The 16,205-nt window shown below is 42.0% G+C and overlaps 1 protein-coding gene across 1 annotated transcript in view; it reads left to right on the top strand.

Moving 5' to 3' along the window:
- TENM1 (teneurin transmembrane protein 1) overlaps positions 1–16,205 on the top strand; it is a 302,504-nt gene that overhangs the window by 264,233 nt on the left and 22,066 nt on the right. The window contains exons 24-25 of the mRNA XM_065729661.1: positions 182–336; positions 15,153–15,519. Coding sequence (XP_065585733.1) covers positions 182–336; positions 15,153–15,519 — 522 coding nt within the window. The remainder of the gene's footprint in view (positions 1–181; positions 337–15,152; positions 15,520–16,205) is intronic.

Consider the following 16,205-nt stretch of genomic DNA (forward strand, 5'->3'; position numbering starts at 1 on the left):
TGTCTGGATAAAATATTTCCATATACAGTTTGTATAAGCCTCAAATAAGTAATAGGTAGAAAAAAAGATTCAGTCGTACATATTTTAATCATCAGGTTTTTGGAGCCTTAGGAGGAGAGAAAATATTTATCTGGAAAATGTCAATACTAACACTTCTTTTTTACCCTTTCCTTTCATCTAGGCATCACTATAGATAAACATGGATTTATTTATTTTGTTGACGGTACCATGATTCGGAAAATTGATGAGAATGGTGTGATCACAACAATCATAGGTTCCAACGGCCTCACATCAACCCAGCCACTGAGCTGTGACTCTGGAATGGACATCACTCAGGTAGGCACCTGATTTTCATGTGTTGTCACTCTTCTACACATCGTGGAGACAGAGGGATTGGTTTCTCGTACAAGGATTATGTATCAGAATATGCCAGATGGAACAGGTAACTGAACTGCACTGAACTAACTGAAGTGTGGAGTGAATCTTCTGTTCACATTATTATATAAATGTATAAGGTGTGTTAGTTACATAAATGGAAAGCTATGTGCTCGATTTTATCCAGGGGTTTTCATGTGAATGTGTAAAGAGTATATGATTGACATATGCTGCTTTAGGAAGTTGCTAGCTAATTTCAAGTACAGCTTCCTAGGAATTTATGGGAAGTTTAGAGTACTTTCCTGTAGTCCAGCATTCAGACTGATATGCTTGAACTACCAGATGGAAAATATATATATTCTGTTGACATCTAAGTCTGTTCTAAGTCATGGAAGAGCATTACAGTATGTAATTACAAAACAGCTATACTGTAGTGAAGCTGCTGCTTTTCACTGCGTTTCTCCAAGTGCTTTTCAGTTCTTATTTCAAGAGCAGTGTAAAAGAAAACGGACTAAAGCACACTTACCATCTCTCTAATTCATACTAAAGAAGATACAGAGGTAATCATGAAGAAACATAAACAGTACTCCTGTACAGTCCATGAGCAACCCTTATGGATAGCACAAGGAAGGGATTGGCCTTTGCCAATAAATACTTGAATTAATCAGTTTCGAAATGGGGAAAAACAGTGCTTGAAGAAAACTCAAGGCTTTCCTGCAGCATACAAAGGGTACATTATGGACTGTGAAAGCTAATCACCAGCATCCTGTTGATTCTGCATTTCGTTTTCTCTCTGGCCTTTCCTTAGTCTTTCACAGTTGCAAAACCACAGCTAAAGTATACTGCATAATAATGGTAAGAACTTGCCCCTGGCTTCTGAATAGAGTTTGAATAACAGCAGTAAAAACATACATGTGGAATATGGACTCAGTGTCTCGGGTAGTTTTTATCTAATTTCACAAGGACAAACAAATGGAATATAAAGCTACCATCACAGCAGCACCTGAGGATTGTATTAGTAGGGTCAGAACTGAAGATAATGTCCTTGTTACACTTCACATGTCACTAAGCATTTGGAAATGCAGGGCAGGGAAATGATAGATACACCTTCTTATTCACTCTGGTTCAGTAGATACGTAGCTTTTCCATGTAAGGCAGAACAACAGGGTCAAGTGAGTTAGCTGTGCTAAGACCAAGCTTAAACTAGCCTAGTAGTTGTCTTAAGGACAATTTGCTTCTGGGCACCTTGACTTCTGCTCCAGCACCTCGTCTTGTAGGATAGCCAGTCCTGCAGATGATGAGCAGGAACCCACTGAAGCAACCAGTATTCGGCAGCTGGAGGCACTGACTCTCCGCTCCGTTGCTGCAGACCTGCTGGCAGGAGCCATGCTTCGTGGAACTTATTGCTGCCTGAAGCACGTTTGCTTGCTTCTTGGATACACATAACAAGTGCCTGGGGCATCAGTAACCAGATTAGAGATCTCGGAGAGGCATGGAATGGAGCCAGGTGCATTGGCTGCTCCCTGCTTTCTCCTAGTGATCCACGTCTAAGGCTGTACACGTAATTGCTTTCTTGGTCATATAATGTGCAAGTGTGTATTTATGTGCAAATTTTTGCTCATTTCCCTCATTTTGCTCGGTAACAAAATGTCTCACTAAATCTGAAATGTGATGCTTCACAATGATGGTTTTCTATTCCTTTTAAAAAATGCAAACATCCTTTAGCAAATTACTTTCAACAGGGGGTCTGGCAAATGTGGAGATAAAATGGCTTTGTTTTTAACGTGAAAATGAAATGGAAAAGGTAAACTTTTCAGGTTGAAATCAAATATCCCAAAGATGTAAATAGCTCTGTCCCTAAAATCTTATTTTATGGTGGCTGGCTATTTGCTAGAAACAGATTTAGTTTATCTTCCTCTACAATACAGGCCCAATGTCATGGAGAAAAAACTTCCGCAGAATCATAGGTAAGAAGATGCATGTCATAATGCAGGTTCTTCTTTGTATTGCTCTTTGAACATGGGCGTTTGGCTGGGATAGGGTCTTTTTTCCATAGGGGCAGAAAGGCACTTCCTTCTCCATGAGCAGCCTCTATGCTTCCATTTCACAGCACCTACAGGAATCTATTGCAGCATATTTCTCAAAATTTTGCAAAAGCTTCAGCATTCTGGAAAATCAAGACGCGTTCTTATCACGGGCAGTGAGACAATCTTCCTATAATTTGAATGCCAGTAAATATTCTACACAATAAAATAAATGATGGCATATTAAATCATCCTGAATAAGTGGCCAAAGTAAGCTTTAGTATAGTAATAACTGCTGTGCAATTCTCTGTCACTGGTAGGTGAACTTACATTGCTAACAGTCTGCAGAGCAGATGTACGTGTTGCTTAAGGAAGCGTTTCTTGCTTGGAACATTTATTTTGTGGGTTCCCAAGTGATTCTTCTCATTGAAATTTTTCACAAAATTCACAATTTTGAGTATTCTCACATATCTGGCAAGGCACAGACATTAAATGAATACCCAGAATGCCTGTTCTGAAAAGTAGCTCTATCGGATTTGCTTAGTAGGGTTATTTTTTTTTCCAAAGTTGTTGCTGATAACCAGAAAACGGAGAAATAATCACATCCCATTGGAGTCAAGCATGTTAATCTGAAATTACCTCAAAGAAAATAAGGGATATTTTCACTTTGTCAAAAGCAATTGTATATCCTTGTAAGACCGCTGAGTTTCTTCCACAATGGCATCAACAGTAAAGAAAAAGGAATTTGGCCATCTCCACTTAGATAGTTTTATGGCTAAATTACAAGTGGCATTTACATCAAGAGAGTGTGGGTTGCTCACAAATTGTGTGTTTAGAGGGACTTACGAAATAGGCAAATAAAATCAATTCTCAAAGCTAAATTTGCTCTGACAATAAAATCAACAACTTGCTCAAAATCAATATTTCTTGATTTACTGAAATACTAAAATGTACTCTTGAAGTAAACACACAGAATAACTGCCTGTTGTGAAAACTACTATAAATGACAAGCTTTCACTTTAAGGCATTCACTTTAATATATGAGTTGATTATGGAGGGGTTTAATCATTTATTCCAATATCAGGTTTGACAGAAACACATCTTTCTAATCACTCTGTGTTTGTTATTCAGTGCTTTCTCATTCTTATGAGAGAATTTTGTATTCATAACAGATAGGGGTGGGGGTGAGGACAGCTGGGGTTGGAAAGATTATGTGTTGTGGCAAATAAACTACCCAGCTCTGACTAATTGCTTTGTCTCATACTTCACTCTGAGGGCGTTAATCTGAATTTAGAAGGAAAGGACATTAGGTTGAGGTATTTATATGGTATTCTGGTCTTCTCAGTACTATTTCTGCATGTACAAAGCTAGTTTGGGTGACTTCTCAGCACAGTGCATGTTCTTTAACTAGTTGACGAGAAGCACATCTAAAGAAAACTGCACATCATATCCAGATCTATGAATATGTTTTACACGTGTGAATGTACTCAGTGCTCACCGTGGGTGCTGGAATTTTGGTGGTCATCTACATTAAGGTCTGGTAACTTCCCTTGTGGTAGAGCTGGTTGTTCCTTTTGTAAATGCTGTCCCCAAAACTTCGAATACTGCCACACAAACAAGGGATAAACTTTAAAGGGAAAACATTTTTCAAGAATATCAAGAAGAGCTGTTGGTATTCTCTCAATATGTAAATATTCGCCTTGCTAATCGACAGCAAATCAAAATCTGTGGCTGATTTCCAACAGATTTGCAGAAGAGTACCACCCTTCACTGCAATTAAATTCCTACAAGTCCCATACAAAATATTAATCCATTTATGGGAGAAAGACATAAAGTGCCCTTGCAAAAGGAAATATTGCAGCACAGGCTTTATTTTATTAAACTCCAGAGAATCCACTCAGGATCTAATAAATGCCCCATTCATGAGAAGAGCTTCGTTTGGTGCTTGGATTTTATTAAACTCCCAAGTCAGTCAGCCATGAGACAAAAGTCCTTAGGAAACCGGACTTCATTAGATCCAGCATTCCTAGAAGTTATATTGGCATTGTGGGAGGCTTTGTGTGAAAGGAAACGTATTTCAGCTCAGGTTGAGCAATAAGTTTCGTTTCTCCTCTGCCTCCATTGCCGTGGTGAGAGCTGAGGAGCGAATTAGCAGATATTCCTACCATCTTGCAATTTCATTCCCTATCTTTCCTCCCTTGAGAAATATGTGGGCTAAATTTCCACCACTCTGAACCTCGAGTCATTTATATTTTTGCAGTTAGTGTTTGGGAACAGCGTAAACCAATCTTGAGCACATTCCCCACAAATGAAGAGACTAAACATTTGCAAGGAAACAGAAAATGAATCCCAAGAGCTTTCTCTTCGCCTGAAACCATAGCCTTGTTCTCAAGCTGATGTCAGTCCCACCAGGCGTGAGTCTGTGCCAAAGCAATAGCTCCAGCCTGATTGATGGTGTTAATAACTGTCACTGCTGTGTTGCAAAATGAAAGGTCTGGTTTGAAGACTTTTTCTTGACATTTGCACTTCATCAGCTTTTGTTCAGCAGTTCTCCGTGTGAGGGAACCATCCATATTGTGTTACTTCACATAAACTTCAGTGACACTGCAAAATGTTTTGCTCCCTCATAAAAATGTGACAGTGTTACTTATGTAGGCAATTTGCTTGCAAAGGTCAAATTAAAAGGCACATCTCCAGAACAAGGTTTAAAGGGGAGTGACGAGGCAGGGACCCACACATGGCACCAGTGCCACGTCCTGGGCAGCCTACCTTGAACAACTGATGTGGAGGAGACAGGAGAGAGCAGTAACTCTGCTGAAGACCCACACGAAACAGTGAGGAATCCTGGAAAGCAGGAGTAAAGACGAGCAGAATCACTTTGAAATGTGCTTTATTTCTCCAAAATGTAAACACTGACATTGCTCTCTCAGCAACACATGCTGCAGGCATTCCCCACCAGCATCTGCACCAGCACAGTACGCTTCAGTGGCATTGTGGATGCCTTTTGAACAGAACAAAAAGCTCCCAGGACACGGTGACCTCAGCTGAGAGCGGCAATGAGGGGCTGCTCATCAGAGCAAGCAGCAAGAACAGGACTTTCCCTGAGTGCATTGGAAGCAGGAAAGGAAAATGCAAAGACAAAACCATGATCTGATGAGCGGGTGAGAAGCAGAGGGTGCGAGCTGCCAGCATAAGAACCAAATGGTTTCCAAGCTGCATGCTTTCAAGCCAGGGTGAGAGTAGGATAGCACAAACCAACTGCAGGATTTCGGAGACACAATTAATTAGTATTGCTGGAGGAAGACACATTGTCCCTGTAGGTGTTTCTCTATAAACATGACAGTGTAAGCTGCATTCTTGTAAAAGCAGAAAGCACAGAATGCTCTCTTGTTGCCATATTTTAGTGGTAGATGCTTAATACTGTTCCTCTGTTGAAGAGCTACATGCCATCAAAAAGCAGTGGCTTGGTTCTCCCTGTAGCAAAACTATTCCTGTTCTTGATCTGCCTTTAGTCCTCTACCTCTATGAGGCTTTTGATACACTCTTCTAGTTAAGAGTAATTGATGCACCTCAAGTATACAAATTCTCTGTGCTGTCCATTTCGGTGCTTTGCAGAAGTGCATATTGAATGTATGCTTGAAATCGCTGACCTAAAAGCACACAACATGATGATTTACAGGATCTTTACTTCTTATTTGTGGCCTTCCTTTACAGGAGACATTCAGAGCTGTCTTTGCTTTGTTAATTTTTCCTAATTTTTGAAGTAGTCCAGAAGAGCTGGTAGTAGTCCAGAAATCCTGCTTTCGAATAATTAGTCTCTGTAACCAGAAACCTAGACAAAATAATTCCAGGCATAATAGCATTTGCAAGAAAAAGACATTGCTAGTATCCATACTTTGAAGCAAAACCAAGCTGAAAGCCTCTTTTAAAGGGGAACGTCAGGTAGAAGATAAAATAATTTTTTCCTGGGGGTAGAGGAGAGGTTGAGTGGCCTTTCTTTAACAGGGGCTGAGAAAAAGGAGGCTCATAGGATTAGGACCTCAGGTGGAAAAGAATCTGTGAAAGCTCATGAATCAAACTTGTAGGTGTATAATGTGATTTTTAGAATATCAAACAGAGAGCAGGATGGTTTCATCACACCTAATTTATATTCTAATCAAATTATTCTATCACTGAATTTGAAATATTAGTCATAGAAGTGAGATACCGTGTGGTGAAGTCACACTCCAATTTCATCCTTAAAGTCCCAAGTGCTCTTTTCCTATTGGTCACCTGCAAAACAGCACTCTATTTCAATTATCTGCCATAAATAATGCATTACTTCTGAGTAAAAATGGTACGTACATTTTAATCAGCCTTCAGCACTTGCAGCCTTTTCCTTGGCTGTCGAGGCAGGAGGCACTGAAAGCTCCGTGTGACCCACAGTGAAGAGGAGTCCTGGCAGAGTGCTCTCATGGCTTTTACCTTATTTTTTGCTAGAGACAGGTTTTATTTTATTTTATTTTATTTTTCAAAATGAGAGACTGCAGGAAGTAAGAAACGTCTTCAAGATGTGGGTAGCATCTCAGCGCTGTGTTTTCTGCTTTCAGCATTTGGAAACGTTGCACAGTGCTAGGGTGAGGGAGACCAAGTCTGGAGCTTGCATATGGGAGAGCATGGAGGGCAGCAGTCACCAGAAGGATGGCTTGCTTTCTGCAGTGATGTCTTCTTGCTGTACTGGTCAGTGAGGGCTGTTCTTTGAACTCTTGGTCTTTCTATTATGGATCAGGAGAAAGCATACAGGAATTGAAGGAATAATAATACCAGTGCATACATAGAAAAAATAAATAAATTGGGTATTCAGTAATATTGTCAGGTCGTTGAATATTTTTTTGTGTTGGCAAACTGTTGCATTTGAAACTATGAAAAGCAAATGTGGGAATGGTTGTATGACTGAAAACACTGCACCATAATAACCATTGGGAGGAGGCTCAGAAAAGCCAGCATGGCAATTCTTGTGGCCTGCAAATTGCTCCAAGTGCTAAGAGGAACCTGAAAGTCCGTAGGCTGTGTCAGTACAACACTGTAATAGTAACTGTCTACAAAGGGCAGGGCTTTGAAATATGTCAGCATGAGGGAATTCTAGAGAGTGTTGTTTCACTGCTGTCTGGGTACTTCTTGGGTCTCACTGCTAGTTATAAACAAAGCCTGGAAAGGTTTTAGCACCAGGAAATGTTGTTTTGGAGGTCTTAGTGATGTCTGCAGTATTACTGTTAGGACTGAGTTATCCTTACAGGCTGCTGAAGTCAAATGGAAGCAAGCTGTGGCAGCTGCAGGAATAATGTGGCAAGAGCTGCAGCCAGGGGAAGACAGCAAGGAGTGCCTGATTTCCCCTCTTCATGATAGTGGTTTTGCTTCAGCATCTTTTCTACCACTGTTTCTCATGAGCAAAAATGAGAATAGACACTGTGTCAGTGCAGAAAAAAATGCAAATGTCAAGACAGAAATTGGTTGTACCCATTTGTAGCCTGCCATACAGAGGTTATGTTTATAGCTGTGCATTATTAAGTTTTGGACGCAGAGAGACGCAAACAGAATGATAGAGAGCGCCATTTTATGCAGTGTGTTACTCTGACAATAACACATTTACAAACAAATTAGCTAAAAATGTCTGAAGGACATTCAGCTTTTACAAACTGGGCCTCATCTCCTGCTGATAGATTCCTTTGGGATGGATATGGCATGCAAAATGATACACTGCCTTGGAGGATAAATTTATGAAGTTTAGCAATGTAGGTCACATTGCAGGAAAATCATAAATGTCTGAACATCACTCAATAGCCATTCAATCAACCGCTCAGAGCAAAATGGAAAACTGAACAGCATGTAGCTGTCTCTGGTGAAAACTGGAGGAAGTCATGATGTGATGTAAAACCCTCTAGGTCCTCCATCCATATGTATTTCTTTCTTCTTCTATTATAGTTGCCAGTTCAGTTAGATTTCTGTGTCCACGTCAATGGGAACAACAAAGCCAATGACTTTGTCTGTTAGTGTGAACTGTAATAAGAGCACTGAACGATTCATGAAAGATACATCAAAAACTGAGTGAACTGGGAGAGGTCAGTGGTTGGAACTTGGTGTAAGTAGCTTAGTGCTAAGCCAGGCATTGCATTGTGAAACAGTGCGAACGCTCCTATCCAGAAGGATTTTTAATCTAATCTGTTCATTCCACTGTTTCTGGATTTTGTTTTAAGGAATTAGCACCATGTAGAGATTCATTCACTTTCTACATCAAGAAATTACTGAGATCCAGAGATCCACAACTTTGCTGGAGATATCAGGAACCTTTTTGAAAACATCTTGAATTTTACTAGAGAACATCATTTCTGTTTGCTTTTCTGGCACAATCTGATAACATGTATCCGGATAGGCATCACAGCAATAACAAATGCACTCAGTTGACAAAAATTTGCTTTCACTGACAGACAAGATTCAAACGCTCTCCGATGGGTTTTCTTGTAAGTACGTACTAAATGTAAATAATACACAGAAGGATTTCTGCAAGGAGTCAAGTTTTCTTGTCTGGTCTGCAAAATGTGAGATGTATAGGTACTTTTATTACAGTTTTGGAAATCTCAGTTTGAGTTATGTTCAGTTCTTCTCAGTGTTCAGGCTAGGTGCTTTCACAGACCTCAGGAGTCATTTAGTAAAAACCACCTTATCTGGCTCTGGCCTCACTATTCTCAAACAGCTTTTAATTACTGCCTCAATTTAATTTTGAGATCTTTCACCGTTTCTGCACTGGCAGCCCAGCAGCTTCCTGCATCCGTATCTTCGGCCCTCAGAATAGAAAGGTGAGGCTAAAACTAGCGAGAGTCTCGTGGAGATTTATGCAGTCTCACTTCTGTGCCGTGTCATTTAACCAGCACAGGCCACAGCAGTGCAGGTGAGGAAGTGAGGCACAGCAGCAGGAGCCCCATTAGTTCCCTCCTTTTGGTCACGCAAGTTAACGCAGGGGTATGTTTGGAGGACATCTATTCCCACTCTGGCACCGAGACATGTTAGGATTAGATTCAAATTCGTGGTTTATTTTCAGACATTTTACTCGAAGAGTCCTTCTCTGGGAGGCACCAGCCTGCTTGAAATACTTTGTAATTCCTTCTGGATGTTTAACAAAGTATTTTCTTCCTAACCTGTGTAAACCACGGATACTATGTTTAAACAGACTTAAATGGCTTAGGAATCTAAGTCCCATTGATTTTCATAGTCAATGGGCTTAAGTGTTTCTAGATAATATTCTGTCTATTATTAAATAAAGACAGTGTGAAACCTGTCCCACTAGAAATCAACTTTCCTATCGATTTAGTCAACCCAAGATTCCTCGTGCAGGCTTTGAAGTTGTTGAGCAGAAGAAAAAAAAAATCATAAAAAAAAAAAGAAATCGTGGAACCAGAAGAGAGCTGGAAAGACACAGAGAACAGCAAAGCTTGCAGCAAGCAAAGCGGAGAGGAGCAGTGAAGGCCGGTGGTGTGGGCCTCCCCACCGCGCTCCTCTGCGGGGCATACCTGGGGGTAGGGGCAGGCTGGGGAAGCATGATCCCCCATGATTCAAGCCATGATTCCCAGGGAATCACAGCCTCAGAGCTCCGAGCTGCCTCTGTCAGTGTGCCACAGCTGCTCGCCCGGCCTAGGGCAGCAAACAGCGGTCATTAGGCTGTGAAACTCATTTATTTGGGTTTCGCACTGGGGAACGATGAGTGAATCGAGAGGAACATTGGTGAGGTTTAGAGCGGGGACCGCTACAGCTGAACGGCATAATTGTGCATTTTGTAGTAGGCAGCGTCAAGGAGCATGGGAAACAAAGGCTGGCTGTGTGTGGGAGGAGGCTGTAATCCCACTGCAGAGTGCTCCCTGTGTGGGGCCGCATGAGCACAGCTCTGCCTCTGTGCCATTAAGGCAGGAGCTATGCTGCCCAGAGGAGCTGACAGTGTCAGTGTCAACAAAAGAGAGAGCCCAGAAGTGAGAGCAAACTGACAGAAAAATGATGAAAAAAATATCAGTGCTTGTCAACTGTGAGAAAATAGAGAGGAATGTGTGTAGTGAGACATCGTGTAGAAAGTTCAGGGAAGCAGAACCGGGCTCCTCCAGCCTTGTGAGCTGTGTGTTCACCTCTAGAGCCCCACCTGAGCAAGTCCTTCCTCTGAGCCTTTGTACACAGGGGAGGAGGAGAAAGAGGGGACTCAGCAGGAAGAGGAAAAGCACTGTTTGGAGTAGTGGTGGGTGTGTAAAGGGCTGGAGGCAACAGCTGGAGTGTGGAGAGAAGACATGAGAGAATGAGATTATCAGCAAAAGAAGAATATGGAGGACGCTGTGGCCAGGTCTGCAGATGCATATCTTAGAGCAGCATAAAGACAAAGCTAGCATAAATAGAAATGCTTCAGGCTGAGCAGCACCCATAGGAAGTAATCCATCAGTCAGGACTATCAGAACCAATTTGGCATGAATTTTATGCTACTACATTAAATGGAATTAAAACATACAGGCAATGCATAGCGAGAAATCAAAGCGACGGTGAAGACTTTCTATGGATTTGTGCAGCTTCTTTTCATCCACAATAAATGAAACTTACCCTAGTGAAGTTTACCCCAGCACCTCAAACAGTTAAGCTCTTGAAGCCTGCATCTATGGACCGGGATAGGTTCTTCCCTCGTTACTTTTCTCACTTTGATATGAACAGTAGCACATGTTTGATTTCTGTAAAATAACACCAAAAATGCTACAGCTGTAAATTATTGTGCAAAACGTGCAGAACTTTTGGTCATGTGGTCAAAACCAAAAGCAAAACGGTACTGTTCTTTAACACTGAAATGTGTGTGCATTGTGTCTGTGTGTGTGTAAGAGATGAGTGCTACGTTGCAAAATACTCACATTATTTACCTAGTTGCAATGTTTTGCTCTATGAAAAATATTTAGCTTTCACAACCACCAGATAGATAGGTAGGCAGATAGTTATATAAGCCCATGCAAATTGTTCCAAGAAAGAAAAAATATCCACCATTCAAGTCTGAGAGCTATTTAACTACCTAAATGTAGATCTCCCCGTGAAAATGCATTTAAATTGAAACCATCTCGGTGCACTTTGTGTTTTCCAGAACACTTGACATGAACAAAACCTGTTAGAAAGCTGGGCCAATGGGTTTTAATTTTGCACTCCTCAAACCAGACATTGATTATTACCTATAGCTGGAACCTTATGTTGACAGTTAAATGCTGGCTTCCCAGAGAAGTTGGCATGCTAATACTTACATGCAAAAGGTCTCATTGCTCAAGGGTTCACTTGTTTCCACAGTGATTTCCACTGCATATGCTCAGTCTCCAGTGAACCAAACCAAGATTCTCACCTGAAAATTTCAATGTGTGAAGTAAGGTACTGAACAGATCTTATCTGTTTGCTTATAACGGGATAATCTGCCAAGCCATTTCTGTGCACTGCTTAAAAATAAGAACCTATCGAGTATAAGCAAACACACTTGGCAGTTGGCTCAATTTTTAATTATAAGAAAACTATATCCTCTATAGGAGAGGAGTCTCACAGATTAAAAAGTACATTTACTGACTTAATATTCTAACCCTAACTGAGTTTTTGTCTGGAAAAACTTTTTAATAGGCACAGTCATATCAGATGAGAATTGAAGTGCTTCTCTGTAATATGTTTATCGGCTTTGAACGCAGCAAAACTGATGGTTTGGTCACAGAAGCCTGCCAGAGGGCAGCTTGCTTTCAAAGAAAAGAAACAACCCGTGACTTTTCAAGGTAACAATGAACCTGAGGGTGCACTTACACTTCAGCTTAAGCTGATTGAGGTGATTAGTTTTCAGCCAGACATGATTCCTGAACCTGCTCACCACAGGAGCAGGGAAAGCTCAGTGGTGCTGTGGGGGCTGCAGGGGCAGAAGAGGGATGAGCAGCAGCCCCAGCTCACACAACTTCGATGCCGTGAAGCCACATCCTGCCCCGAGCAACACAGATTTCTTCCTAAATCTGAATTTCTTCTTCAGATTCAGAACATTCTGCGTTTTGCATTTGCTTGTATGTTTGATTGCTTTCAATTGGTTTACATGGCCTTTTTTTCCCACCAGCCTGCAACAAGTGGCAGCTGTTCTTTTGCTGCAGACTCCAGACAAGTACATGCTAGCTTTAATATTTCACCTGGAATTAGACCATTAATACATCCATAGCTGCTTTGAACCCGGGAATGAGTGCAGTCATCCTTCTGTGAGCTTTGCAGAGAGCTGAGTGGCAGGTCACATCCAGTAGCCAGAACTGTTTAGATGTCCTCAGTTTAAATTTGATCTATTTTCACCATAATGCAGCTAGATTTACAGAAGCAATCAGTATGGAAGCAGTGTGCTTGCAGATAATGGCAGCTGTTAAGATCCAGCTTCTTCTTAGGTTTTAGGCACCTTGCTGCAAGTGAAATGGACATTTCCATAAAGCTTATTCTACCTCAATAAACAAAACCAGCCTCAAATCAACCAGAGAAAAAGTTGTTTTGGTCCAGATCAGCCGCTGTTTATCTGCAAGACACCAGACGTACCTTCACAGGGGGAGGAATTCAATTTATTCAGTGAGGCAGAGACAATGTGGCTGGTCCGTGAAGGCAAACCAGGTATTAAGATATGGCAGGTGCTGTGCATCGTCAATGTGGCAAAAACAGGGAGTCTCAACCCAAAGTTTTTCCCACTAATAATCTAGTTACAGTTAATCACAGATTATTTTTACAGGAGGGTGATCTGTGAAGGGGGCGTTAAGGTGTCTGCCATTGCAAATAATCCATTCGGTCTCACAGAGCAATCAAATGTTCTGCACTGAAAGCGCATTGCAGAGATGTTTCTTCCCAAGTTTCCCTCAGCCAGCCTTTAGAGGTTTGCATGTGCCTGAAGTTTTGTTCAGGTTCCAGCAAGCTCTCAGCTGAAGCAAGGAAGGCACGCGCTATCAGCTCCGTGCAGCAGCCCGTGTGTGCTGGGTGGAACACAATTCAGCACCTTTACGGGAGGAATCTGCTTCCAACCATCTCACCACAGTTATCGTCATTTGGAGTGACTCTGCCACTTGGTTCAGAAGAGATCTTGAACCCAACAGCATTAGTTTTAGTGCCACTTATTATGCTGTCGAGTAAAATGGACTGGGCACAAGGAGGAGTTCGATTACTCCATGAGCCTTCATAATGGTGTGGTGCACCGCGTAACCACGCAGGGAGAGACGCGGGAGCCGCAGTGCCCTCGCTTTATTAAAACATCAATTATCAAGCCAGCAATGTGCTTCTGGAAATGAGATTATCTGGAAGTACCGATGCTTGCAAAAGGCAGGCTGGCCTTCAGCCTGGTGCCTGAGCTGACCCCAGGCGAGCAGGTGGCTTGTGATGGCCACACATTCCACCATATGTTATTCTGCAGTGCTGAGCATTGTGTTATCATCTGTGGTCTCTGCATTCGTAGATCGTTTAATTAGCACAGTGGAAAAATGAACAAAAACAGTACATGAAATAGTGGAAGCTTCTGTGGAAACTGCCATTGTGTTCTAGTTTGGCATTTATTCTCTTCTGATGACTGAAATGTTTAGTCTATAGAAATTCCACTCAGATAAAAGCAGCCATCTCTTCACAAAGGATAACGAGCAGAGCATCTTGAGATAAAAATAGTCTGTCTTGCAGTCTCTGCAACTCAGTTGTTCTGTGACCTTTCCATAAACAAGCTGCAAACTAAATCCTCCACCAGCTTTTAACCGGGGAGAAGCACTGGTCCCCTCAGCTGCTTGTTCCCAGACCAGAACTGCTGCACTGTCTGCAGAGCATTCTCTGTAGGACGAATGTGAAGCTCTTGCAAGAACACGCTGTGGTCAGCAGCCTCCATACCAGCTGTCTTGCAGGATGACAGGCTGCCCCTCCTCCAGCTGGGAACATGCTGAATTCCTTTGGGTCCTGGTGCAACAGGCATCAAGTCAGCGAAGTCATTCTTCTAGCAGCTTCTCCGGAGCTGTTTGGAAACTTGATACCCTCACCTGAGTGTAGAAAGGCAAAAAGCTCACCTTACCTATGACAAATTTACTTAGGCCGTGACAGAAATACTGAATTCACAAACTAAAATCATTATAAATAATTATGGCTGGGCTACTGTATCATGCGAGGTCTGATATATCGGTGCGTTATTACATTACGAAGAATTAATGAGCTTATATATTTTATGGCACATAAGTCTTATTAACATTTCTTGCTTAGTAAATAAATTGTGGCAGTGTGTCATGCTCTTCTACCGTGTCATTTTCCTTTTGTGCTAACGGTCAATTAAAGTGTTAGGACATCACCAACCTCTGTTTCCCACTCCGCCGGTGTTGAGCACAACCTTGAAACAATAACACTCAGATCCAGAGAATTTTCTGGCTGACGTTGCATGACACAAAGTGTATGCTTTTATTTGCATGACTGCATAGGTATAATAAAGTTCCACCCTTAATGGACTTGTGCAAGTACTTTTCAGAGGTTGCTAAATTACTTTTGAAGTCAAATTTAGTTCCACATTGGTGCTGGATCTCAGAAAGGAATACACCAAATGCAGTTGAAGGTACATACTAGCACAGCAGTGGTGGGTAATTCCACTGAGAACCTCGATGGCATGGTCCTCAGAGATGGCTGAACAAAACTGCTTTGTGCCTTAATTGTTCTTTTGTTTCTTCTTTTCTTTTTTTGACCTGCCCTCCCCTTGGTTTGGTTTCACAGGTGCGATTAGAGTGGCCAACAGACCTGGCAGTAAACCCTCTGGACAACTCTCTCTACGTTTTGGACAACAACATTGTCCTGCAGATCTCTGAAAGCAGACGTGTGCGCATCATCGCGGGACGCCCCATTCACTGCCAGGTGCCGGGCATCGACCACTTCATCGTCAGCAAGGTGGCCATCCACTCCACCCTGGAGTCAGCGCGAGCCATCGCTGTGTCCCACAGCGGGATACTCTACATTGCTGAGACTGATGAAAGGAAGATCAACAGGATACAACAGGTCACGACCAACGGCGAGATCTCCATAATCGCCGGAGCCCCGTCAGATTGTGACTGCAAGATTGATCCTAATTGTGACTGTTTCTCAGGTAAGACAACACCATCCTATACTTTCCTGTTGCTGCACTGTCCAGACCCTCTGGCAAGGCTGCGGGTTAGCAAAGTGACAGAGGTAACAGGCTAGTTGCACTTCCTTGGAATTAAAAAGCCTTACCAGCAGCTCCTCGTGGATTTGTTTAATCCATTGGGTGCAGAGGTATGGGTCTTCCAGCTGGCACTAGAGGAACCAGTGAGTGGGTATAGTTTTTTTTGTTTCAACACAGAGAGTACACAGTGTTCAGAATGAGTTCTGAGTGTGGGTTTTTCTGTCAGCTTTGCTCGTACCAAAGATGTTAGCAGCCCCAGTGCAGATTGCACCTGAATGCCACTGGATGTGGAAGCCCTTCTTGCTAAGAGTATCAAAATGTTCCTCATCCACTGAAAAATGTTAGCTCATGCCTTCTCATCATGCCTTTTCTTCACATGAACCTATTTCATGATGGAACCAAAGACAGTGTTCCCATACACAGAGGAAGGCTGTATATTGTCATCTTGTCATCTCCAAGAACCACTTTGTTCAGCTCTGTAACGCTATCATAATTCATAAGCCTCCCATTTTGAGTAAAAGGTTAATGACTGACAAGAAAACATAAAGTATGTCAAGAATGGAGAGAAAAAAAATGTAAATGGTCTTCCAGAGGAGGTGAGTTCCTGACCCATCATGGATAATCAAAAT

This window comes from Cyrtonyx montezumae, unplaced genomic scaffold (genome assembly GCF_038088225.1).
Source record: "Cyrtonyx montezumae isolate F1298 unplaced genomic scaffold, pur_monq_1.0 scaffold_11, whole genome shotgun sequence".
NCBI lineage: Eukaryota > Metazoa > Chordata > Aves > Galliformes > Odontophoridae > Cyrtonyx > Cyrtonyx montezumae.